Source organism: Calypte anna, chromosome 7 (assembly GCF_003957555.1).
Source record: "Calypte anna isolate BGI_N300 chromosome 7, bCalAnn1_v1.p, whole genome shotgun sequence".
NCBI lineage: Eukaryota > Metazoa > Chordata > Aves > Apodiformes > Trochilidae > Calypte > Calypte anna.
In genome coordinates this window covers 2,264,461-2,283,535 of record NC_044253.1, presented here as the reverse complement: position 1 = coordinate 2,283,535, position 19,075 = coordinate 2,264,461, and the positions used below count along the sequence as shown (strand labels likewise).

Below are 19,075 nucleotides of genomic sequence, written 5' to 3'. Positions count from 1 at the left end.
GTGAGCCCAAGCAAGAACAGAAATCCCTGATCTTCAAGGTTTTGAGCTGCTGGAAGTGGATATTGCATCATAAAACCTCTACAGGTAAGGGTGAAGCAACTTACTCTGCTCAGGACAAAGCCCTCAGCCTCTCTGAGCTGCAGCAGGAGGGTTTAAAGCTCATCATGTTCCTCCCTGCTCCTTCCTGGGGTGGTTCCAGACCAATGAGCACTTCCCTGGAAAGGAACAGAACTTCTCATCTGTACATCTTGCCAGTGTCTCTTACTCTATACCCTGCACAGCTGTCTTATCACTAAAACACCTGGAAAACCCAGGTCTAGCCCTGTGGAGCTCTCAGCCAGGGGGCCCAGAGTTTTCCCTGGTGAAAGTCACACTTCCAGCACTGCTCCATCTGATGGAGAGAGGAGCAGAGGAGCTGGACTGGGTTGGATTGTACTTTGCACTTCCCAGCTGCAGCTGGCTGCAAGGAAAGGTGTAATTAAGTCAGTTTTTGATTAGTCAAATTTCAGAAGAAAAAGCACAGCAGGAGCTTTAAACCACTGCAGAACTTCCCTGAGCTCACCTCTTAATGCAGCCTTAACCTGAGAAACTCCACAGCACATTCCTGCTGAGTGAAAACTGCCAGAGGGATTGCACTGAGCTACATGGCCTGAGCCTTCAGTCAAATCCATGGTCAGGAGGAGATAACAATACTCCAGTTCTCCTTAAAAAAAAGACAAAATCCCAATCAATCAGCAAAACAAGCTTCTTGCAAAAATTTATTCATTTGGACCACCCCCCTGTGGGTAAACATAAACATCTTCTGGAGTTAAGTGTAAACTCCAAGAGTTTTGATGGAGAAAAGAACATAAAGTTCCCAAAAGTTCACAACCAGCTGAGTGAGGAGGCTGCCCACTGCTTGATGTCTGTGGGGCAGTTGGGGTACACCTGCAAAGCATCCATGATCTGACTGTTGTCCAGAAGCAGCCTCATCAGGAGGTACTCCTTCTGTGCCCGCACACAGGGCCTTTCTATTGGTCTGACTAATTCCAGTTGGAGCAAATGTTCAAATGCCTAAAAAGACAAAAAAAAAAAGAGGTTAGGAAGCAGATGACACCATCCCTCTGCTAAATCTGAATGACCTATGAGAGGCTGTTTGGAGAGAAATGTGTGACATGCAACCCCCAACAGACTGCAGACTACTTGGTTGAGGCAAAGCCACCCAGGTGAGGCTGAAAATGGATTTTGCACTCTCAGTTGCAGGGCTGCAGGTGAGTATTGTGCTTGAGAGGAGAAAAAAAACATTTAAATGATCTAAATAAATAAAAAAAAAGCTATTCCAGGCTTACCTTCATGACAACTGGCTTCTCAAAGTTGTACATACAATGTGCTTTCCTTTGCATGAACTTCTGGAATTCTGTATCAGTGAGAAAGGGGAGGGGAAAAGGAAAAGGTTAGTTAGGGAAAAATGATTTAGTGCTTGTAAAGCTCATGTATTTCTCTCACCATTGTAAACCATCTGGAAGTTAAATGGTTCTCCTTCATAAACATCATTTAAGTGTTTCATAGCTATAATTAGGCAGACTTCCAGGACAGATAAACCTAGGGGGAAAGAGAAGAGCTCTAAATATTTGTCTTAAGCAGATCAGAAAGGCAAGTAGTTCATACACTATTTTTATTCCTCTATTTTTACATGCTGTAGGCCTCACCTATTTGTGTTGTGTATCCTTACAATGAAAAAAAACTGGAGAGTCTAGACTAGGGAACATTTGTTTTGCAGGTATTTGACACAAGAATGTTCAGAAATGAGCTGCTTCCATCAAAACCAAGAAATGTAAGTATAAAACCAACCCATCATTGCTGATGATGCATGCATGACAATTTTAGCTGTACCAATCTCCCTGATACTGTGCAGCATGCCATGAAATCAGAGTTTAAAGAGTTTATTTGCTAAAGAAATGGGGTTGTTAGTACCCCAGGGTACTAACAACCATCAGAGAATCTGAGGGCCAAGCCAAACCAAGGCCTGTCAAATCTGGTTGCCAGGAGGAAGCATGGGGTAAGTTAACTCTTCCTGATCTGTGCAGCAGTGCCTTCTGGAACTGTATTTGGGCTTAGTATCATCACCAGGAGAAGTTTCTTTTTGCTTCCAAAATCATTTATCAGAGAACACCCCACGGGTGGGTGTATTCCCTGTGCAGCTCAAACCAGCAGGGGACACAGCACTAAACAGTGTCCCTCATGTCAGAAAAATTTCAGGGAGGGACTGGACAACAGTCCTGTGTTCCTAAGAAATGGTTTTTTGGGAGAAAGTTGAGCTTTACCATGTACAATATTTGCTTTTGAGTCCATTCTATACTGCTTGCTTGCTTCTTGAAGATCTGATGCAGTGATGAGTGGGTGATGTTCAGTAACCGTACTTAGAGCAAGCATCTAAAAATAAAATAGAAAGCATTTAATTACTAATTACCAGCCATACTTTTGACTTGGAAATGGAATGCAGAGGAACACAGGGCCCCTGGAGTCACCCCCTGGAAACATTGATGAATTAACCCTATACAAAGTAGGCTGATACTGAAAACCCTGTAAATAGCTGGTAGCTGCTACAACATTTTGCCAGGAAGGTTTTCCAGGCTTAAAACCTTAAAGCCTCCTCCCCAGAGGAGATAAACACTCATTAAGTTGTTTATATTAACTTGACTGGATTAGCATATTTCAGTGATTGTTGTAAAAATGACTTAAAAGTGTTTTAAGCACACTTTTGTCACTGGAAGTGTCTCTCAGCTTACAGAGCATGAGTTACCCTACAGAACACTTCAAGTCTCACCTGGTTGCTACCTCAATCTTTCCCAGTTTCCAACTGGTCAAGTCCTAGAGGGTGAGGTTGGAACAAATGCAGGTTAATCAACACATAGTTAATTACCCTGGGCTCACTTTTTCAAAACTATTGATGATCTAGGAGCCTTCACTCATGAGTGGGCACAGTGCTCTTTGCAGGCTCTTTAGGGCTTTAACTCTTTGCCTTAGAGACACTTTGCAGTTAATATTCATCAACAGAAGGAATGCCCTTTAGTGACCATCTCTGTAAAAATTTACTTATTTTACATTCCTAAAAAATTTAACTTGCTCCCAAGCTTTTCCCTAATACCATTTGGGATCCTGCAACACAAAACAGGCATCAAGTTTCCTTTAGAAATCCATGGGTTCATCCAGCCATGCCCAGGGATGGGCAGCACTCAGGTGATTTTAAAATGAAGTGGAAATTGGAAATGAGTGTCCTGGCTACTGAAAAGCAGGTAATTAGAGTAGCTCCAGTCCCCCCACCACCACCCTGCCCACCACAAAGCTGCTCAAATGGCAAACTCCTGCAGATTTTCAAAGTTAGGGAAGGACTCATCCTGCAGGGCAAATACCCAGGCTTTGGCTCATACCAGAGAATCACAGAATCTGTATTATGGATGTGAGCAAGATGACTTCAGAGGGGGAAAGCCCCTTCCTAAAGGAATTAAGAACACGCTCAAGAAAACAACTGGAAACTTCAGCCTGAGCTCTGGCACACTTTGGAGCTCCAAGGAGGCTCCTCAGAGAGCCATCAGGAATTTTTCTGGCATTTATTCAAGCCACAAAGACAGAATTGGGTGCTGCTAAACTAGAAATAATCTGCAAACTTGTAACAACAGTCAACAACTTGACTACTGAAAAAGGGGGCTCTGATCATGCTCTTGTGTTTCCAAAGCAGAGCAGGAAAGCTGTGATCTACTTCTCAGAGTGGTTATCAACTCAGTGGGAAAAGCTGTCAGCACTGAAGAGTCCCAGACCAGCCCACCACAGAGCTGAAGGCTGAAATCTGGATCCTTGCACAGCACAGGATGAGCAGGTACATTTCCTGAGCTTTTCACACTGACAGAAGCACACAGATATTTTAAGGTGGTTAAATAAGTGTTACTTCTGTAATGAATGTTACTGCATTCGTATTAACTGGGTTAAAACACAGAAGGGAGGGAGGGAGAGTTAAAAACAAGACCCTGTGAAAGAGCCTGACCACGTGTTGAGCTCTGGGTTGTTTGCTGTGCTAGGAGGAAGTTCACTGTCAGCACTGCCTCCTACTTACTGAACACACAACTTTTCCCTCAGAGTTAACAGGCAGGCAACACTCTGCTTTTTCTCCACACAGCAAGACAGCTCTAATTCTCTCCTTCCAGATAACTGGAAAGGTTGAAGCTACCACATAAAAAAACTCTGCAAGCTTCCTCAGGCCCTTGCTGCCAGACAATGTGGCCATTAGGAAGATCAGAATTAACCTCCCTCTCAGTGTTCCAGGGATTAGTAGCCTCAAGCTACCAGCACAAGATTTAAAGGATTAAGGTCCCATTTCCTGGACTAGCATCACAGTAATGGATGAATTCAGGACAGTGCCTGGGCTACCTAAATAGTTCTATAGATAGAACTATGAAACCAGCTCTGGAAAAAAACCCAAAAGTGGTGCCTGATTAGGCAGAGTTCATATTTTACCTGAGACTTTGCATGAGTAACAAGACTGTAGATATATGGGAATGCTCTTACTGAAGAGGTGTCCAGGAGCAAGTGCAGGTGTCCATAAACCCAAGTAATCTGTGCCCAGGAGCATCACAGCCAGAGCAACAAGGAAGGGTGGAAAGAGGGAGGACAGCAACAAATGTTTTAGCTCTGAGTGTTACTCCAGATGCAGCACTGGGTGCTTTTATGTCCAGAGGGCATGGACCTACAGAGTCATTCAGGAGTTCCAGAAAGAGGTGAGGATAGGCCAGGAACACAGATAGGAGGAAGACAAGGTGAAGAGGGTAAGATGATGCCAGAATACAGTAAGAGACCATTGTAAATAAAATTATTTATAAAAAAAAAAGTAAAAGAGGCCCCAAAATGTATTCATCTTTGAAGAAGACAGACATTAATGAAGAGAAGGAAGTTTAGGATAGTGACAGATTTGGTGAAAGAGGAAAAATAGAGGAATATTTGGCTAGCCCAAGACTTCAAGGTAGAAAAAGCAGGTTTTAGTACAAGCAGTTTTAAGGATTTATCAGCAACCACAATCTCAGAAAGGAAATAATTTTAAAAGTATTTCACCTAAAGTTTTGCTGTATAAAGGGAACTAACTTGGTGAAAGTTATTAAATACCCAAAAACCCACCACCATTTTAATCAAACATTACACCCTCACTAGGGGACTGCTACAGAAATTGGAACTCCTCAAATTCACTAATAAAGCACAGACTGACAAAACATGTAAGAAACCAAAAAGCCCACTCAAAAGAAAAAAGGTTTTAAGTAAGGCTGAGGTAAGTGGCTTTAAAAGTATGAATAGTTGTTTCCAGGTAATACAGAGAGATCCAAATCCATACCAACAGCAAGTGCAGTGAGCGCAGATCTTTGGTGTGGTGGAAGAGGTTCTGCAGCACATCCTGAACAGTTTTATCCTCTGAAAGGTGCTAAAAAGAAAAATTGAAGTGATATTTTAATCATCCCAGCAAATCATCTCATACTCAGCTGAAAAATTAAGTTCACCAGCTTTAAGAAAAAGCTCATCTTATGCTTGGTTCTTCATATCTGTAACTTTGGGGAGTTTTTTGTGGCACTTTAATTTATCTCTAGACTTCAATAAGCAAAGATTCTTCATCACATTTGATTTATTCCACATCTAACTCGATGGTGAAAGGAAATACTAATTTTAGGTATTAGATTTACAGCTAAAGGCCTTAGAGTTATGAAGTGGTCCTAGTTTAGAGGTTTTACTAAAACCAACTCTAAAGATCTGTAAATAAATACCTGGACATTATTATTCCATTTTTGTGCAAAAGACTCATCAGGAAATTTAGGAGGAAGAGAAAGCTGTTCCTTGAATATCCTAATGTAGTGTCTAAAATCAAAGGAATTCATCAAATATATCTGTCGGTGAGAGAACCTTGATTTTACTCTCTTCTCCAAGAGCTCCAGGACATCCTTGTTAAAATTAAAAAAAAAAACATTAAAAAAGCAGACACATTTAGTGCATTCTTTGCTACAGTAAAACCACAAGAGAAAGCACCCCAATCACGTAGAAAACAATGAATTATTAAATTCTCAGGCTTGAAATTTTCTACCAAGACCTTTGCTAATTATTATAATTGATGTGCCTTGAAATACCTAACAACCAGCCCTTTCCCCACACCATGTGATGCTCTACATCACAGAGGATCATTAGTTGCTAGGATACCCAGCAGAATTTTTCCATAGATTATGTAAATATTTCAGTTACTTAAGTCTGCATTCAAGATGTTTCAGCCTATCACAGCTCTAGACAAGTTGTCTCTTTGGTGGGAACGTAGGCTGGCAGCTGTCAGTTGCCTTTTGTCAGACTGAAAGAATCCAGCTTAAAAAAAAAAAACAACAACTCAAGAGCCAACAGTTATCTTCTAAGATTGTCACCCAGAACGAAGCAAGTCTGCCATCAAGTTGGTTTTTGAAGGTAGGGGAGAAAAGGAAAAGCTTACTTTTCTCAGAAGAGAGCAAGACACTGTCTTATTTATCAGAAAGAAATAAGCTGGGTGGGGGATTTGTCCTTTTAGAGAAGCATGGTTCTATTCCCCTATAATTCTGGGACAGAATAATTACACTCCTAGTTCCTAGGGATTTGGGGTGAAATTTCCTTTTTCAAGGGTTTGCTGGGTGGTTTTGGTGTTTTTACTTGCACTGAAAAAAAAAAGGCTTTAAGAATACAGAAATTCCTCACCAAAAAAAAGAGTAATAAGAGCAAACAGGGAGCCAACAGTGCAAAATGCAAAGACCCCTCTCTATTTACAGCTCAAATCTAACAGTTATCACCACTACCCATGGCACAGCCTCTGAAGACTCAACTTTAACTACTAATTGAAAAGCAGAGCAAATTGAGTTCTAACTAAGAGGAGCCTCTCCAGAGAGCCAACACCAGTTGAAATACAGAACAACCCCATGGACAAATTTGCAGGTTTTTTGGTCATCTTATTTTGATCTGGGCACAAATTCATTTATATTTTTTATTTTTCGCAATTCAAAAGTCAGAAAAGTAGATAAATGAGAAAACTCTTTGTAAAGCAAGTAAAATTCCAGAGGAGAAAGTATCTCAATTAAGACAAATCTTTAAAACCAGCTGAAATCTTTGAGAAGATGCAATTTCATACCTGTCTACATGTAAGCCCAATAACTGTTACTGGAGTCTGTGCTGACTGGGATATATCAAAGAGATTATAAAGCAGTGTCTGATTCTTGTGATGAACAAACAAGTCAAATTCATCCAGTATAAACAAGACTGGGCAGCTGCTAGTCCGATTTCCTGAGAAGGAGATGTTAAAAGTTAGTATGGTAACATCCTGATCCTCACCAGACTTCCATCTCTACAGTTTCCCCATTTTCTGGTTTTAACAATTTCCATATTTTCTTTCAGCTGTTCACTAAGCCCTCCTTCAATCTACTGCTACAAAAGTAAAATGAAGAACACTGAAAAATTGTTCAGGTTTTGTAGCATTCTAGCTTAGCAAAATGGTGGCAAGGGCAGACAGGCTTCCATGGAAAATTATTTTTTTTAAAAAACATTGTTTTTAATAGCTTCAATCTGGATTAAAGAATCTGTGCTTCAACCTTGCAAGCTTTTATGGCATCAGTTATGTTATGCTTGTTTAGTATTAGATGTTTTTTACATTATTTTGTAACCATGACACATGCAGGGTTTAATCTCCTCATATCACTTGTACAAGTGGGTGAAGAAACACAGATCTGCTTTTTAGTCAAGTGACAAACACAGTTCAAAACAGGGGCTACTGGTGCTTACCTTTCCTTAAAGCTTCAAGAAGGAACACAAGATTATCTGCAAAACTGCCCTAAAAAGAGAAGAAAACAATTTCACAATAGATTTTTCAATGTTGTTCTCAGAACTCTGTAACTGCACCAAATTCAGGCTTGTAATGAAGGCCATTTCCTTCTAAAACTCTGCTTTTCAAACCAGTGCATAGTTGAAAATTTACCATGTGGCTTCATGTTGTATAACCATAACCTCCTCAGGACCAGAAAACTGACAATTAACTCTACACTGATTCAGATTTTTCCACTATGAAAACCTCAAACTAATTGCCTCAGACAGGCAAAAATTAGTGAGCTACAATATGCTAAATTTACAAGCAGCTTTATCTTTCCTTAAATAGCTATTTTCATCCTCATTTTTTATCTACACACATGCAAGAAGTGCCACCTAACGTGTGCCACAGAGAATGATCAGGATGCAGTTTTTAATTTGTAGCCTTGTTAGACAGAAGAACGTTCATGACATAAAACAATGATTTGTGACTGTCCTGCTGCAGTGACACATTTACACACTCTGAAGCACACAGGCTGGGAAATAACTGTACCTGAAGACTACAAGCCCTGTCAAAGGAACATCTGCTTTTGGGGTAAGTAAGAACCCAAGTGTGTGGTACCAGAAAATGGCCTCTCAGGACTCCTGAGAGGTGAGCAGGGTGAGTTCTGATCACTGTCCCAAAATATTTCACACTCAAATGACTGAATTTTAATCCAAAGCACTGCAGCCATTCTCTGTATTACTGATTTTAGTACCAATGTAAATGAGGTTCTTATCTTTGGGAAGAAGTTAAAAGCAGCAAATATTATAATAGAAATTCTATGCTAAGTGAAGGGCTCTAAGAAGCCTGGATAGATTTTCCTATGAATTAGAAAATGCTGCAAATATACTCAAGAGATTGCTTTTTGGCTGATAAACCTGCTTACTCTTTGTCTTAAAATGTTAGAGCACACGTTTCAAAAACATTCTAACTTTCTTCAGAATGCTTAAAGTTTGTTTCACTTAAAGGTTTGGAAGTAAATTTTAAGAGAGCCTTTCCATTCTTCTAAGTCAAAGTTGATGTTTTTGTAAAAAGCATCAGGATGCATTAATACTTCTCAACTGGTAAAATGTAACAGTAATTGTAATTGTAAAATATAACTGTGCCAGCACTGATTAAATATTTAAAAGATAAAGCTTTGAGAAGATTGAGCCAGCCCACTGCTATTTTGCTAATAAACTTTGAAAGCTCACTCAGTCTCCACAAGCTGCATCCTATAAAGCTGGGTTTCTAGGCAAGGGAGATAAGCAAAAAGTTGATACTCACAAAAACTTTATCCCCAACCACATTTTCCAGGTGCAACTGTCTGGTGATCTCCTTCAGGGCCACTTTATCATTAGTCTGCAAAAGCCCTGCAAGAAAATTCTTCTTCATAAAGAACTGCCAGTTTTCCTTCATTCCAAGAGCAAAACTTGGAACTTGAAAGTTATCCAGAAGCTTCTCTCAGTTCCCAGCCTTACAAAGCTGTCTTTTTAGCAATTAAGACTAGGCAGTAATTTTCTATGTATGTGTTAGTTACTTAAAACAATATGGTTCACAACAGAACTGATTTTTAACATTTTGAAAAGTCATTAAATGCACAGAAATCCTTGTACAAAGGTGGGAGTTTTGGACCTCACAGACAAAGGTGTCCATTATCCAGGCTACATAATCCCTGCTGAAACCCAAATTCTTGTTCAGTACATACAATGTATAACTACAAGGCAACATTTGAATCCTGCTGGATTACTTGCCATTCAGATGAACTTGCAAGAGGCTCTGTTTAGCAGCTTCCATTGCTGTGATCTCTTTTAAGACATGATTCAATAGCTAGGGGGAAAAGAGGATAATTTCTTTATAATACATTAATATATTAACAGTAAGAAAAGTGTACAAATGGATATTAGCAGACAGGAAACAGAATGTGCAGTTTCATAAGGCAACAATGGTTGAGTATTTTCAAGACTAAAATCACAATTCCACATTCACTATCCTGCCTGTAGCAATTACATTTGTTTGTTCTGCTAAATTATTAGGGAAGGAAATACAGAAATAACTCAGTATTTTTATTACTAAATATATGGGGCAATACCTAGGGCTTTTGCCTTAAAAAAAAAGCTTTGTGAGCTTAAGGCCCAATAGTGACAGCAGGCTAACTTTTAAAGAGCAACCAGAAGGTGGCTTTAATTGCAAAGAACTCCTCTGTTGCACAAAGCATTACAGAACTGTACAAATGCTGAAGGAAGGTACAATCTATGAAGCCATCAGACCACTGAACAACAAATGCAACTTGTAAAATAAAAATTATTTTTTTCAGAACATGTTTGGGGCACCTGTAGCACGTCATGAAGCCTGGTGAAGACATGCAAAGAATTCTAAAACCATGCCTCCTTCTGCAAGTGGCTGTGTGGATGGACAGGTATGTGGGTTTGTCAGCTGCATGTGAAGCTGTTCTGTTTTGCTAAATCACAAGGAATTCAATGTCTGAAAAATTTCAGATTGTTAGGAAGCAATTTTCCCCATGTTGTTATTCAACTGGCTCACAAGAAGTCCTAGAATCTTTTGAAATGCTACATAAACAGTTAGCAATTCTTCCTTTAAAGACAGGCAGAGATGAAAATGTAGCTACAGAGCCTCCCAGGGCCCTTCTACAAACTTGTACTAGGTTCATACCGCAGTTTTTCCTGATCCTCGGGGCCCAATGATGAGGACAGAATTACTTTCTCCATGAAATGTCGTTCGTTTCAGCAGTTCCAGCAGGTGTCTGTGTTGACAACACCAATAGGTTAAAAACTTCCAACCAGACAACGTTGGCTGAAACTCTGGAAAATTCCAAGAATCTTTAGAACTTCAGAGAAAACTCAATAGGTTTCAACTTGGTCTCAGAGCCAACACTCAGGGCATGCAAAGTATGGTACAATAAAGTACAAGAGGCTGAGTGATTAAATCTCTTAAAATATTTTAAAATATTAAAACATGCAGAAGTCAGAGTATCACTAATTCATCAAGTTTTCCACCATGAAAGGGCAGGCTTCAATAATTATTTCTTTCTTGAAAGAAAGAGAAGATTGCTTTCTGTGATATCACTGTAGCTCACCAAAAAGGGACACTGGCAAACACATGGAAGGAAAACCTTGACACCAGTAGAAAATTAATAATCTAGTGGAATATATTAATTTTAACAATCTTGAGAACACCTGATTATGTGCTAAATTTAGGCATTCAAAGCTTGTGAAAGGTTAACAGCAATATTGAATTTCTAGTTCATATATTATTCCCACCCCAAAGGAGGAAAAAAGAACTCTAAATGTGGTGCTAGGTGATAAGTCTGAAGATAGCTTAAATGACTTTACTGAAACTTAAAATTCCCAAATGTTTACAAAAGTATACATGTAATGTGCTTTTTATTTGTACTTAGAATATTGACATCTTGCAATCACTTCTAGAGGAGTCAGCTGTACCAAGTGCATATGGTTTTGTTTGAAAAACCTGACTCTGATGAGCTCAACTCTCATCTTTTCTTTTCCAAGACAGACCTTGGAAAAGCAAAGATGAGAGCTGAGCTCATCAGAGTTTCAGAATGACCTACATCTGTAAAAGGATTAGTACTCAAACAGTGCTGGTGTCACAGCAGCTTCCTTCTTCCTAACTTTAACCTCTGCAGCTGGATGACCCTGGACCTCTACTTGAACAAAGAGGATGCTGGCATCCAAGGTTAAAGATTTACTTTTAAAACATCTTACCAAAAAACAGCTTACCAGAAAAACTTAAGCAAAAATAAAAGTTTCACAACCAGAGAAATTAACTTTTTGCTTGGTCTTAGAATATGCCTTAGAATATGTACTAAGTGTCTTTCAGGCTCCAAAAAAGTGGAGCTTTTGGGAACTACAGATTTGAAAGCAGCACAAGAAATCCCAAACTCAGAGCCTGGCAAACTAGCAAGAAACAATTGGATAAAAACTCTTAAATCTGAGATAAACAGTTTTTAGAAGCACTGCACTGTGTATCATTTAAGCCTGTATCATTTAAAAGAACAGAGGTAGAAGAAAATTATGACCTCTCCAGATTATTTTTCTACTGTGGTTAAAGTAGATGTTAATTAGCATTCAATCAGTTAGCTCACTCACTTGTACTGCTGTTCAATCCCAAACAGTTTGTCAGGAGCATAATGGTGACAAAATCTTTCACGTAAAACTTTTTGCACCTACAGATATAACACAAGACAGAAAAACTGCTTCAAAGTCCAGAATGTACCAAAAATGTATCTGCAATAAAATGACAGTAAACTGGCTGTGTTTCTGTGGTGTTACAAATACTCTGTTACCATGCAAATTTTGTCATCAATGACCCAGGGGTTTTGAGAGTAAGAACAGAGTTGTAGTAGGCAGAACATTTAACAGGCTCTTTTGTAGCAGAAAAAAAACACCAGTTCAATGATAGCACAGTGCCTTTGGCCTATTCTGCTATAGTTGTTCTTTTCTTCCTTCTCTCCCAAAGGGATGTTATACATGTTTTACCTTACTGTGCAACACAAGCAAGAAAACATTCACCTTGAATGGAAGGTAACTCACTAAGTTATTCGCCCTAATTGCCAGGAATACACTTTGGGCAGGACTCACAACAATGTTGCAGCAAACGACCTTCAAACATTACAAAATATCCAATTCGGTTTCCTACAAGATTCACTCCAGGTGCCTTAAAGCAAAGGAGTGGGAAGGGGAACCCCAAGTAGTACAAACATGGAAACTGGGCAATCCTGTTGTTAAGAATTTAAGACTTCTTACTACTTCTTTTACCCCATCTCTCATTTAAATTTTCCTAAAATACCTAAAATACTTCATCCTTTTATAATGCTTGGTGTTCAGTTCAAGTTTTTGTCTTAAAAATAAATACACATACATATGAAGTACTCCTTGGCAAGTCTAAATAATAGATAGAAGAATAGAAATATATTTTTTTTTAATAATTGTAATATATTTTGATAATAATTCTACTTAATGGAAGGAATTTTTAAATATAAGCTGTGCTCATCTACCTGATTATTCAGTTACTTTTTCTTCTTCTAAAATCTTACTGATTAAATTTCCAGATTTATTCTGTTTTAATGAATTACCTATCTTACCAGTCAGCATTATCCATCCACAAGTAAAAAGTTTTTTCTCCTATAAACAGATTTCATAGGTAGCTGAACACAAGAATCACTAGACCAAGGTAATGCAATACAAGATGCATCACAATTTGAAAGTAGCTACTTTGACAAAATGATATAAGGCTTTAAAAAAAAAAAAAATCACAAAAAAACCTGATTTGGCAGGTGCTGCCCTGACTAACCTAGGCTGTAAAACCTTTCCCACCCTGCAGTCTGTTAGATAAACAATCTGGTTTGATATAAAGAGATTTATGCAAATCAGTTGCCACAAACAGGTGTAAAAGCACAAGATGATCATGCTTGACCATAGTTATCAAGACTCCAAAAAGCTGACCAGTACAACACTGGAAGCAATCAAACATCATGTGAGAAGCTGAAATAAATACTGAATAAAATAAAACACAAAACACAAACAAGAGCAGCCCTAGGAACCACTTTAGGTATTTGTAGGTGCCTTTTTAACTTTAGTAAAACTACAGAATGGAGGAAAGTTTCAGAACTTAAAACCAAGGTCAGCCAATGAAGATGTTACTAACCTGTGAAATGCATTCTCTGCTTGCCCCACTGCTCTCCTTGGCCTTACGTTTACTCATTGCAGAAGTTTTCATCTTTAAATAAGAGAACACAAAAAGTTATATTCACTTACTCTGTTTTCCAAATAATGTCAGTCAGAAACTACCTTTAGATGCTGGTAAACTACATTTTGTATAGCACATCCAAGACAGTTGCTCATTTGCAAGGACTTGAGCTGTACTAACATGGTTCCTTAACTGATAATGATGCAGATATTTGCTTTACTTTTAAAAAGGAACAAATAAAAACCCTACAAACCCAGAACTGAGACATTTTGTTTCTGATTACATGAAATCCATGTTAACACACAACTTCTGAACAGCTTTTCAGTGGAATGCAGACAGCACCTAATGCAACTTATATGGAAGTTTTTCTTCAAGTATTCACAGAATCATAGAATTGGCTGGGTTGGAAGGGACCTCAGAGATCAAGTCCAACCCTTGATCCACTCCCCCCGTGGTTCCCAGCCCATGGCACTCAGTGCCACATCCAGGCTCTTTGGAAAGATCTCCAGACACGGAGAATCCACTACTTCCCTGGGCAGCCCATTCCAATGCCTGATCACCCTCTCCAGAAAGAAATTCTTTCTCATCTCCAACCTAAACCTCCCCTGGCACAACTTGAGACCCTGCCCTCTTGTCTTGCTGAGAGTTGCCTGGGAAAAGAGCCCAACCCCCCCCTGGCTCCAACCTCCTTTCAGGGAGTTGGAGAGTGATGAGGTCTCCCCTGAGCCTCCTCTTCTCCAGCCTCAACACCCCCAGCTCCCTCAGCCTCTCCTCATAGGGTCTGTGCTCGAGTCCCTTCCCAGCCTCCTTGCTCTTCTCTGGACCTGCTCCAGCACCTCAATCTCCTTCCTGAGCTGAGGGGCCCAGAACTGGACACAGGACTCAAGCTGTGGCCTCACCAGGGCTGAGCACAGGGGCAGAATCCCTTCCCTGAACCTGCTGGCCATGCTCTTCCTGAGCCAGCCCAGGATGCCATTGGCCTTCTTGGCCACCTGGGCACACTGCTGGCTCCTCTTCAGCTTCCTGGCAATCCCAGCTCCCTTTCTGCCACTCTGTGCCCAGCCTGGAGCTCCCCATGGGGTTGTTGTGGCCAAAGTGCAGGACCCGGCACTTGGAATGTTGAACCTCATCCCCTTGGGATCATCCCAACTCTCCAGTCTGTCCAGGTCCCTCTGCAGAGCCCTCCTGCCTTCCAGCTGATCCACACTCCCCCCCAGTTTAGGGGGCTTCCAGGCTTTTCTAGCACATTCCTAATGGCAATGGTGACACTGACAAGCCTGTGATGAACATGCCAACCCCCTTAAGACAGCACAGCCACGGACAGGATGACTTCCCACCCAACCAGGAGTTCTCAGCATTGACACTCCAGGTACACTGCTGTGAACAACCAAATCCATACCCATCGAGGAAGCTGTACCTGACATTTGTGCACCTTCTCCTCTCACCAGGCCAAGTGTAATTTATTCATTTTAACTGCCTATAAGATAGTTTTGAATGCTATAATGACGTTTCTGTAGCTGGAACAAGCTACACAAACATGGTTCTGTATTAAATCACATTAAAGGTTTTACAAGAACTATCCACGTTTATACTGGTGCAGCTCATACCAAAAGACACAAAGCATCACTAGCTAAGCAGCATCAGAACAATTTCTCCTTCTTTATGCTAACAGAAAGCTTCCAAAGCTCACTCCACAACAATTAACGCATATTCTAGCACAGCAGTTTCCCCTTTCTCACAGTTTTACTCTTTCTACTGTAAGGCCAGCATCTCTCGGCCCCCCTGGCACAGCAGCCATGCCTGCAAAGGACGAGATTGGCTGCTAAAAATAAAATACATTAATGAAGCAGTCAGCACAGGAGCAGGCGCACAGGGGCACGAAAACCGAAAGCTGGAGAGGCTGAACCGAAGCGGTGAGATCAACCCCAGAGGAGTGCCGCTGTTACAAGGGGCATGCCCGTTCCCCTTTCTCCTTTGGGGTTTATTAATTTACACCGCAGGTACCGCCACACAGCCGCCACTTCCCGCTAAACCAACCCCATCCCCTTACCCGCTTTCTCCTCTCCGGGGTGCAGACATCACTCCCTCCTCACCTCGGATCTCCCTCCTCTGGAGATATTTAAAAAGAGACTGGATGTGGCACTCAGTGCCATGGTCTAGCAACCGCAACGGTGGTTCAAGGGTTGGACTCGATGATCTCTGAGGTCCCTTCCAACCCAGCCAATTCTATGATTCCTCACCGCTCACCTCACTCGGCCTCTTCCAGAGACCTCCCAGTGAGGCAGCGCAAAGGGAGGGGGTGGGATAAAGGTTCCCCCCTTACCCCACGCCAAACCTCGGAGATCCGCAGCGCTTCACCTCGCAAGATGCTCCAGGGGTGCGGATCCCTTCCACCCTCTTCTCCCAGCCCGATCCGCACGGGGGGTCCCGGCTGAAGGGGCTGAAGGAGCCGAAGGACCGGACCCACCCTGCTCCCGCCCATCGCCTCCCTCCCGCCCTCACCTGAGGTACCGGCAAACACCGCAACCGCCGTAACCGCCACCCTCGCGCTCCCGGCAGCCCTCGCGCCGCCCCCTCACGTGACCCCGGGTTTTCCCTCCCCTCCCCTTCACTTCCGCCCCGTCTCTTCCTTTCCCTTCCCTGCCCTCCTCCTCCTCCTCCTCCTCCCCCTTTCCTCCTCCTCCTCCTCCACGCTCTCTTTTTTTTTTTAATTATTTTTTTTATTTTATTTTTTTTTCCCCGAGCCACTTCCTTCCGCCCCGCTGCCGGATCTCCTTCCGGGTGCTCGCGTGGCCCTGTGGGAAGGTGCGTCCCTCCCTCTTCCCCCCCTTCCTCTCCCACCTCCCTTCACACACACTCACACACACTCACTCACTCACACACACACACTCACACCCCTCTCTCTTTCCTCCTTCCCTTCCTCCCTCCCTCTCCGCGGCCTCCCGAGCTCCCCCGGGGCGCATGCGCAGTGGCTGCCTCCCCTCTTCCTCCCCGGCAGCGCCAGAGCCCCAGCAGCCGGAGCAGCAGCAGCAGCTGATGATGAGGAGGAGCGCGGGGGGGGGGCGGGGGGGCCCGTTATTTATACCGTTAAAGGGACAGGACGCTCATTCCGCTCGGCATCGGCGCGGGGGGCCGGTGCCAAGCGCCCCGAGTTTCTTCCCTCCCCCCCCCCCCCCCATCCCCCCCCCCTTCACACCCCCCTTTACCCACCGCCCCCCTCACCCCCCCCTTCCCATCCCTGCCGGAGAAACCCGGGGAGTTTATCCGCTCCCCCCCCCCCCCCCCCCCCCCTTCCCTCCCTCCCTCCCCCCCCCCCCTCTTCTCCCTTCCCCCCCCCTTCTCTCCTTCCCGCTTCCCCCTTCCGCGGCGGAGGGAGAGCGAACCCGAGAGGCGGCCCCGGCGGGAGGCACCTCGGCGGGGGAGCGGCAGGCAGTTGGGCAGCCCCCACCCCCCGCGCTCCCCTCCTCCCCCTTTATTACCCTTTGTGTGCGTCTCCGCCTGCGCCGCTCCGGGGCCGGCCGGGCGCCCGGGGGGCCGCTGAGGTGAGTGCGGGGCGGCGGCGGGGCGAGGGAGGGTGAGGGGAGGTGTGTGTGTGGGGGAGCGGTGGCGGCGGGGCCGCCCGCTTGTTTACCTCAGGGAGGGAGCGGGAGAGAGAAGAAGAAGGAAGGGGGGGGGACGGACAGCCCGGAGCTCGGCCGCGCTGGGCCGCGGGTGGCGGGGAGGGGGCGCCGGGCTCCCGCCTGTCACTTTCTGCCCCTTCTCAGTGCCGGGGGCTCCCCCCCGACCGAGCTTTGTTGTCGCTGGGGTGAGGGGGTGATGCTCCGGGCCCTGCCGCGCTCCTCTCCCCCGTCGCTCCGGGGAGGGGAATACTTGAGTCTCCTTCCCCCCCTTTCCCCTCACCTCGGGCCGGGGGGTTTGATGTCGGCCGGGTCGGGCCTCAGCTGGAGGTGCGGTGTTGTGAGGAAAGTTCGGTGGGTGCTGAGCCCCTGGCTTCTCCCGAAAGTGTTGCTTTAGGGGTGGCTGAAATAACGTCGGGGTGCTGGGGAGCCCCCGGGATGTTTGTGTTCGTAAACCTTCCCCCCTCCTCATACCTTCCCTTCCCCGGGCTGGGCTCTTCCCCGGCTGTTCCAGGCCTTTATTTGACTTCTTTAAACCCCCGCGGTCATTAAGGCCCCGGCTCGTACAAAGAGCCGCTGGCGAGTCCTTAACTTCAGGGATTGTCCAAGAACTGGACCGGTGTTTGCTAGCTGAGGATCGGCGTTTGGTAGCAGCCCGTGGTTCTCCTTGGTCCCTGGCTATATTTGGTCAATGGTTTGCTCGAATCTCTATGTGTTGGTGATCTCTTTTTTTTTTTTTTTTTTTTTTTTTCCCTGGCCTTCTGCTGGGAAGGCCAAATGTCTCCTCCATCCACTCGTAGGGAGGTGTTGGTTTCTTAGGTCAGGTAGCACTGGTAGGCTGAGCTAACCATTTTCTTTCTGCTGCTTAAAAGGAAAGTAAGAGGTCAAGATGTCTGAAAGAGCTTAAAATGTAAGGAGGCAAACTAAATGCTTAACTCGAGGAAAGGTTGGAAGAAGCCTCCTAAAGATTTGCAAGAATTCAGAAGTAAGAGTTTGGGCGTTAATGCCGAGTTGAAATAAGAGTCCTCCAAAGAAGTAGGATGTTTACTTAAAAATTGCTGTTGCCTGCTTGTTTCTGGAACTTAATTATGTCCTCCTTAATTTTAAAATGATGGTTTGAGTGCTCGGTTCATTAAGTACTGTGGAGCAGGCTGAAGTAGGCCATGAGTGTGTGTTTCAGCTGGGGCATCATGGTTAAATGGTGGTCAGCAGAGAGCCTGTGTCATCTCAGCCTTATGCTGGAAGGCTACCCACAAGAAAGAGCTCTCCTAAGATGCTTTGGTATCTCCCATTTCTAATTTGTACATGTGTGTCTTGCATGAAGCACCAATTCTGTGATCAAACCAGAAAGTGAGAAAGCTGTAATTTGATGGGCTGGGAAGAAAGAGAGAAAAGTATAATTGGACCAATGTTTGAAGTATTGTGAAGAAGAATGGAAGATAGCAGCCATAACTGTAGTTTTTTCTCACAGTTTGCCATTAGTTTTCTGTTAGCTTCTGAAAACAAGATGACTTTGGTTTCAAACATGTGGAAAACGTGATAATCGTTGTCAAAATTGGCAGATACAATGTGTAAAACCCCATACTTCAGCAGTGGGACTCTCCTTTTAGTTAGTTTACTACAGACAAGTAGTTGGAGAGCAAAGGGCTAGCCAGGAATAAAGGACATAGTTGGGTTTTTTTTCATGCCAGTGCTTCCTTTCTTAACCAGTGATACCATGGAGCTGCTTTCATCTGTACAGGGAAACTCAAAGCAGCTTCAGGGTTATGCTCCTGATGTACACAGAGCTGCAGATCTGCCTGCAACTTTCATGGCCTACAGCTGATGAGATGTGTGATTTATTACAGGGTTTTTAACACTTGAATTTCTTTGTGTTTTAATGTTGAAAATA

The 19,075-nt window shown here is 43.4% G+C and overlaps 2 protein-coding genes across 21 annotated transcripts in view; one reads left to right on the top strand and one right to left on the bottom strand.

Annotated features, from left to right (window-relative positions):
- Nucleotides 1–754: 754 nt before the first annotated feature.
- On the bottom strand, nucleotides 755–17,488 carry ORC4 (origin recognition complex subunit 4). Of its 12 annotated transcripts, XM_030454770.1 has the most exons (15): nucleotides 16,070–16,138; nucleotides 15,175–15,367; nucleotides 13,526–13,597; nucleotides 11,968–12,044; nucleotides 10,514–10,604; nucleotides 9,595–9,670; nucleotides 9,128–9,213; nucleotides 7,798–7,846; nucleotides 7,151–7,302; nucleotides 5,781–5,954; nucleotides 5,357–5,443; nucleotides 2,304–2,412; nucleotides 1,486–1,581; nucleotides 1,329–1,396; nucleotides 755–1,053 (listed from the first exon to the last, which is right to left on the bottom strand). In XM_030454770.1, exons 3-15 carry the CDS (start codon nucleotides 13,595–13,597, stop codon nucleotides 865–867), a joined length of 1,326 nt encoding a protein of 441 aa, XP_030310630.1. In that variant the 5' UTR covers nucleotides 15,175–15,367; nucleotides 16,070–16,138; the 3' UTR covers nucleotides 755–864. The 12 variants fall into 12 exon arrangements, with proteins under 12 accessions (XP_030310630.1, XP_030310634.1, XP_030310628.1 ...); XM_030454774.1 differs by lacking the exons at nucleotides 15,175–15,367; nucleotides 16,070–16,138 and adding an exon at nucleotides 17,468–17,488; XM_030454768.1 differs by lacking the exons at nucleotides 15,175–15,367; nucleotides 16,070–16,138 and adding an exon at nucleotides 17,047–17,115.
- MBD5 (methyl-CpG binding domain protein 5) overlaps nucleotides 16,322–19,075 on the top strand; it is a 136,686-nt gene continuing 133,932 nt past the window's right edge. For 8 of the 9 annotated variants that reach the window (XM_030454761.1, XM_030454763.1, XM_030454757.1 and 5 more), the window contains exon 1: nucleotides 16,901–17,109. The gene's annotated coding sequence lies outside the window, so the exon portion shown is untranslated. Of the gene's footprint in view, nucleotides 16,373–16,900; nucleotides 17,110–19,075 lie in introns of those variants that run through there. The other variant, XM_030454760.1, reaches the window with a different exon arrangement.

Bases quoted from the DNA above. Each gene is read 5' to 3' on its own strand.
- ORC4 (XM_030454774.1), bottom strand. From the start codon at position 13,597: ATGAAAACTTCTGCAATGAGTAAACGTAAGGCCAAGGAGAGCAGTGGG. The intron at 7,847-9,127 runs GTGAGTATCAAC...TTCTCTTTTTAG, and splicing joins TGGTTGGGGATAAAGTTTTT to GGCAGTTTTGCAGATAATCT. The intron at 1,054-1,328 runs GTAAGCCTGGAA...TTGTCTTTTTAG, and splicing joins AGAAGCCAGTTGTCATGAAG to GCATTTGAACATTTGCTCCA.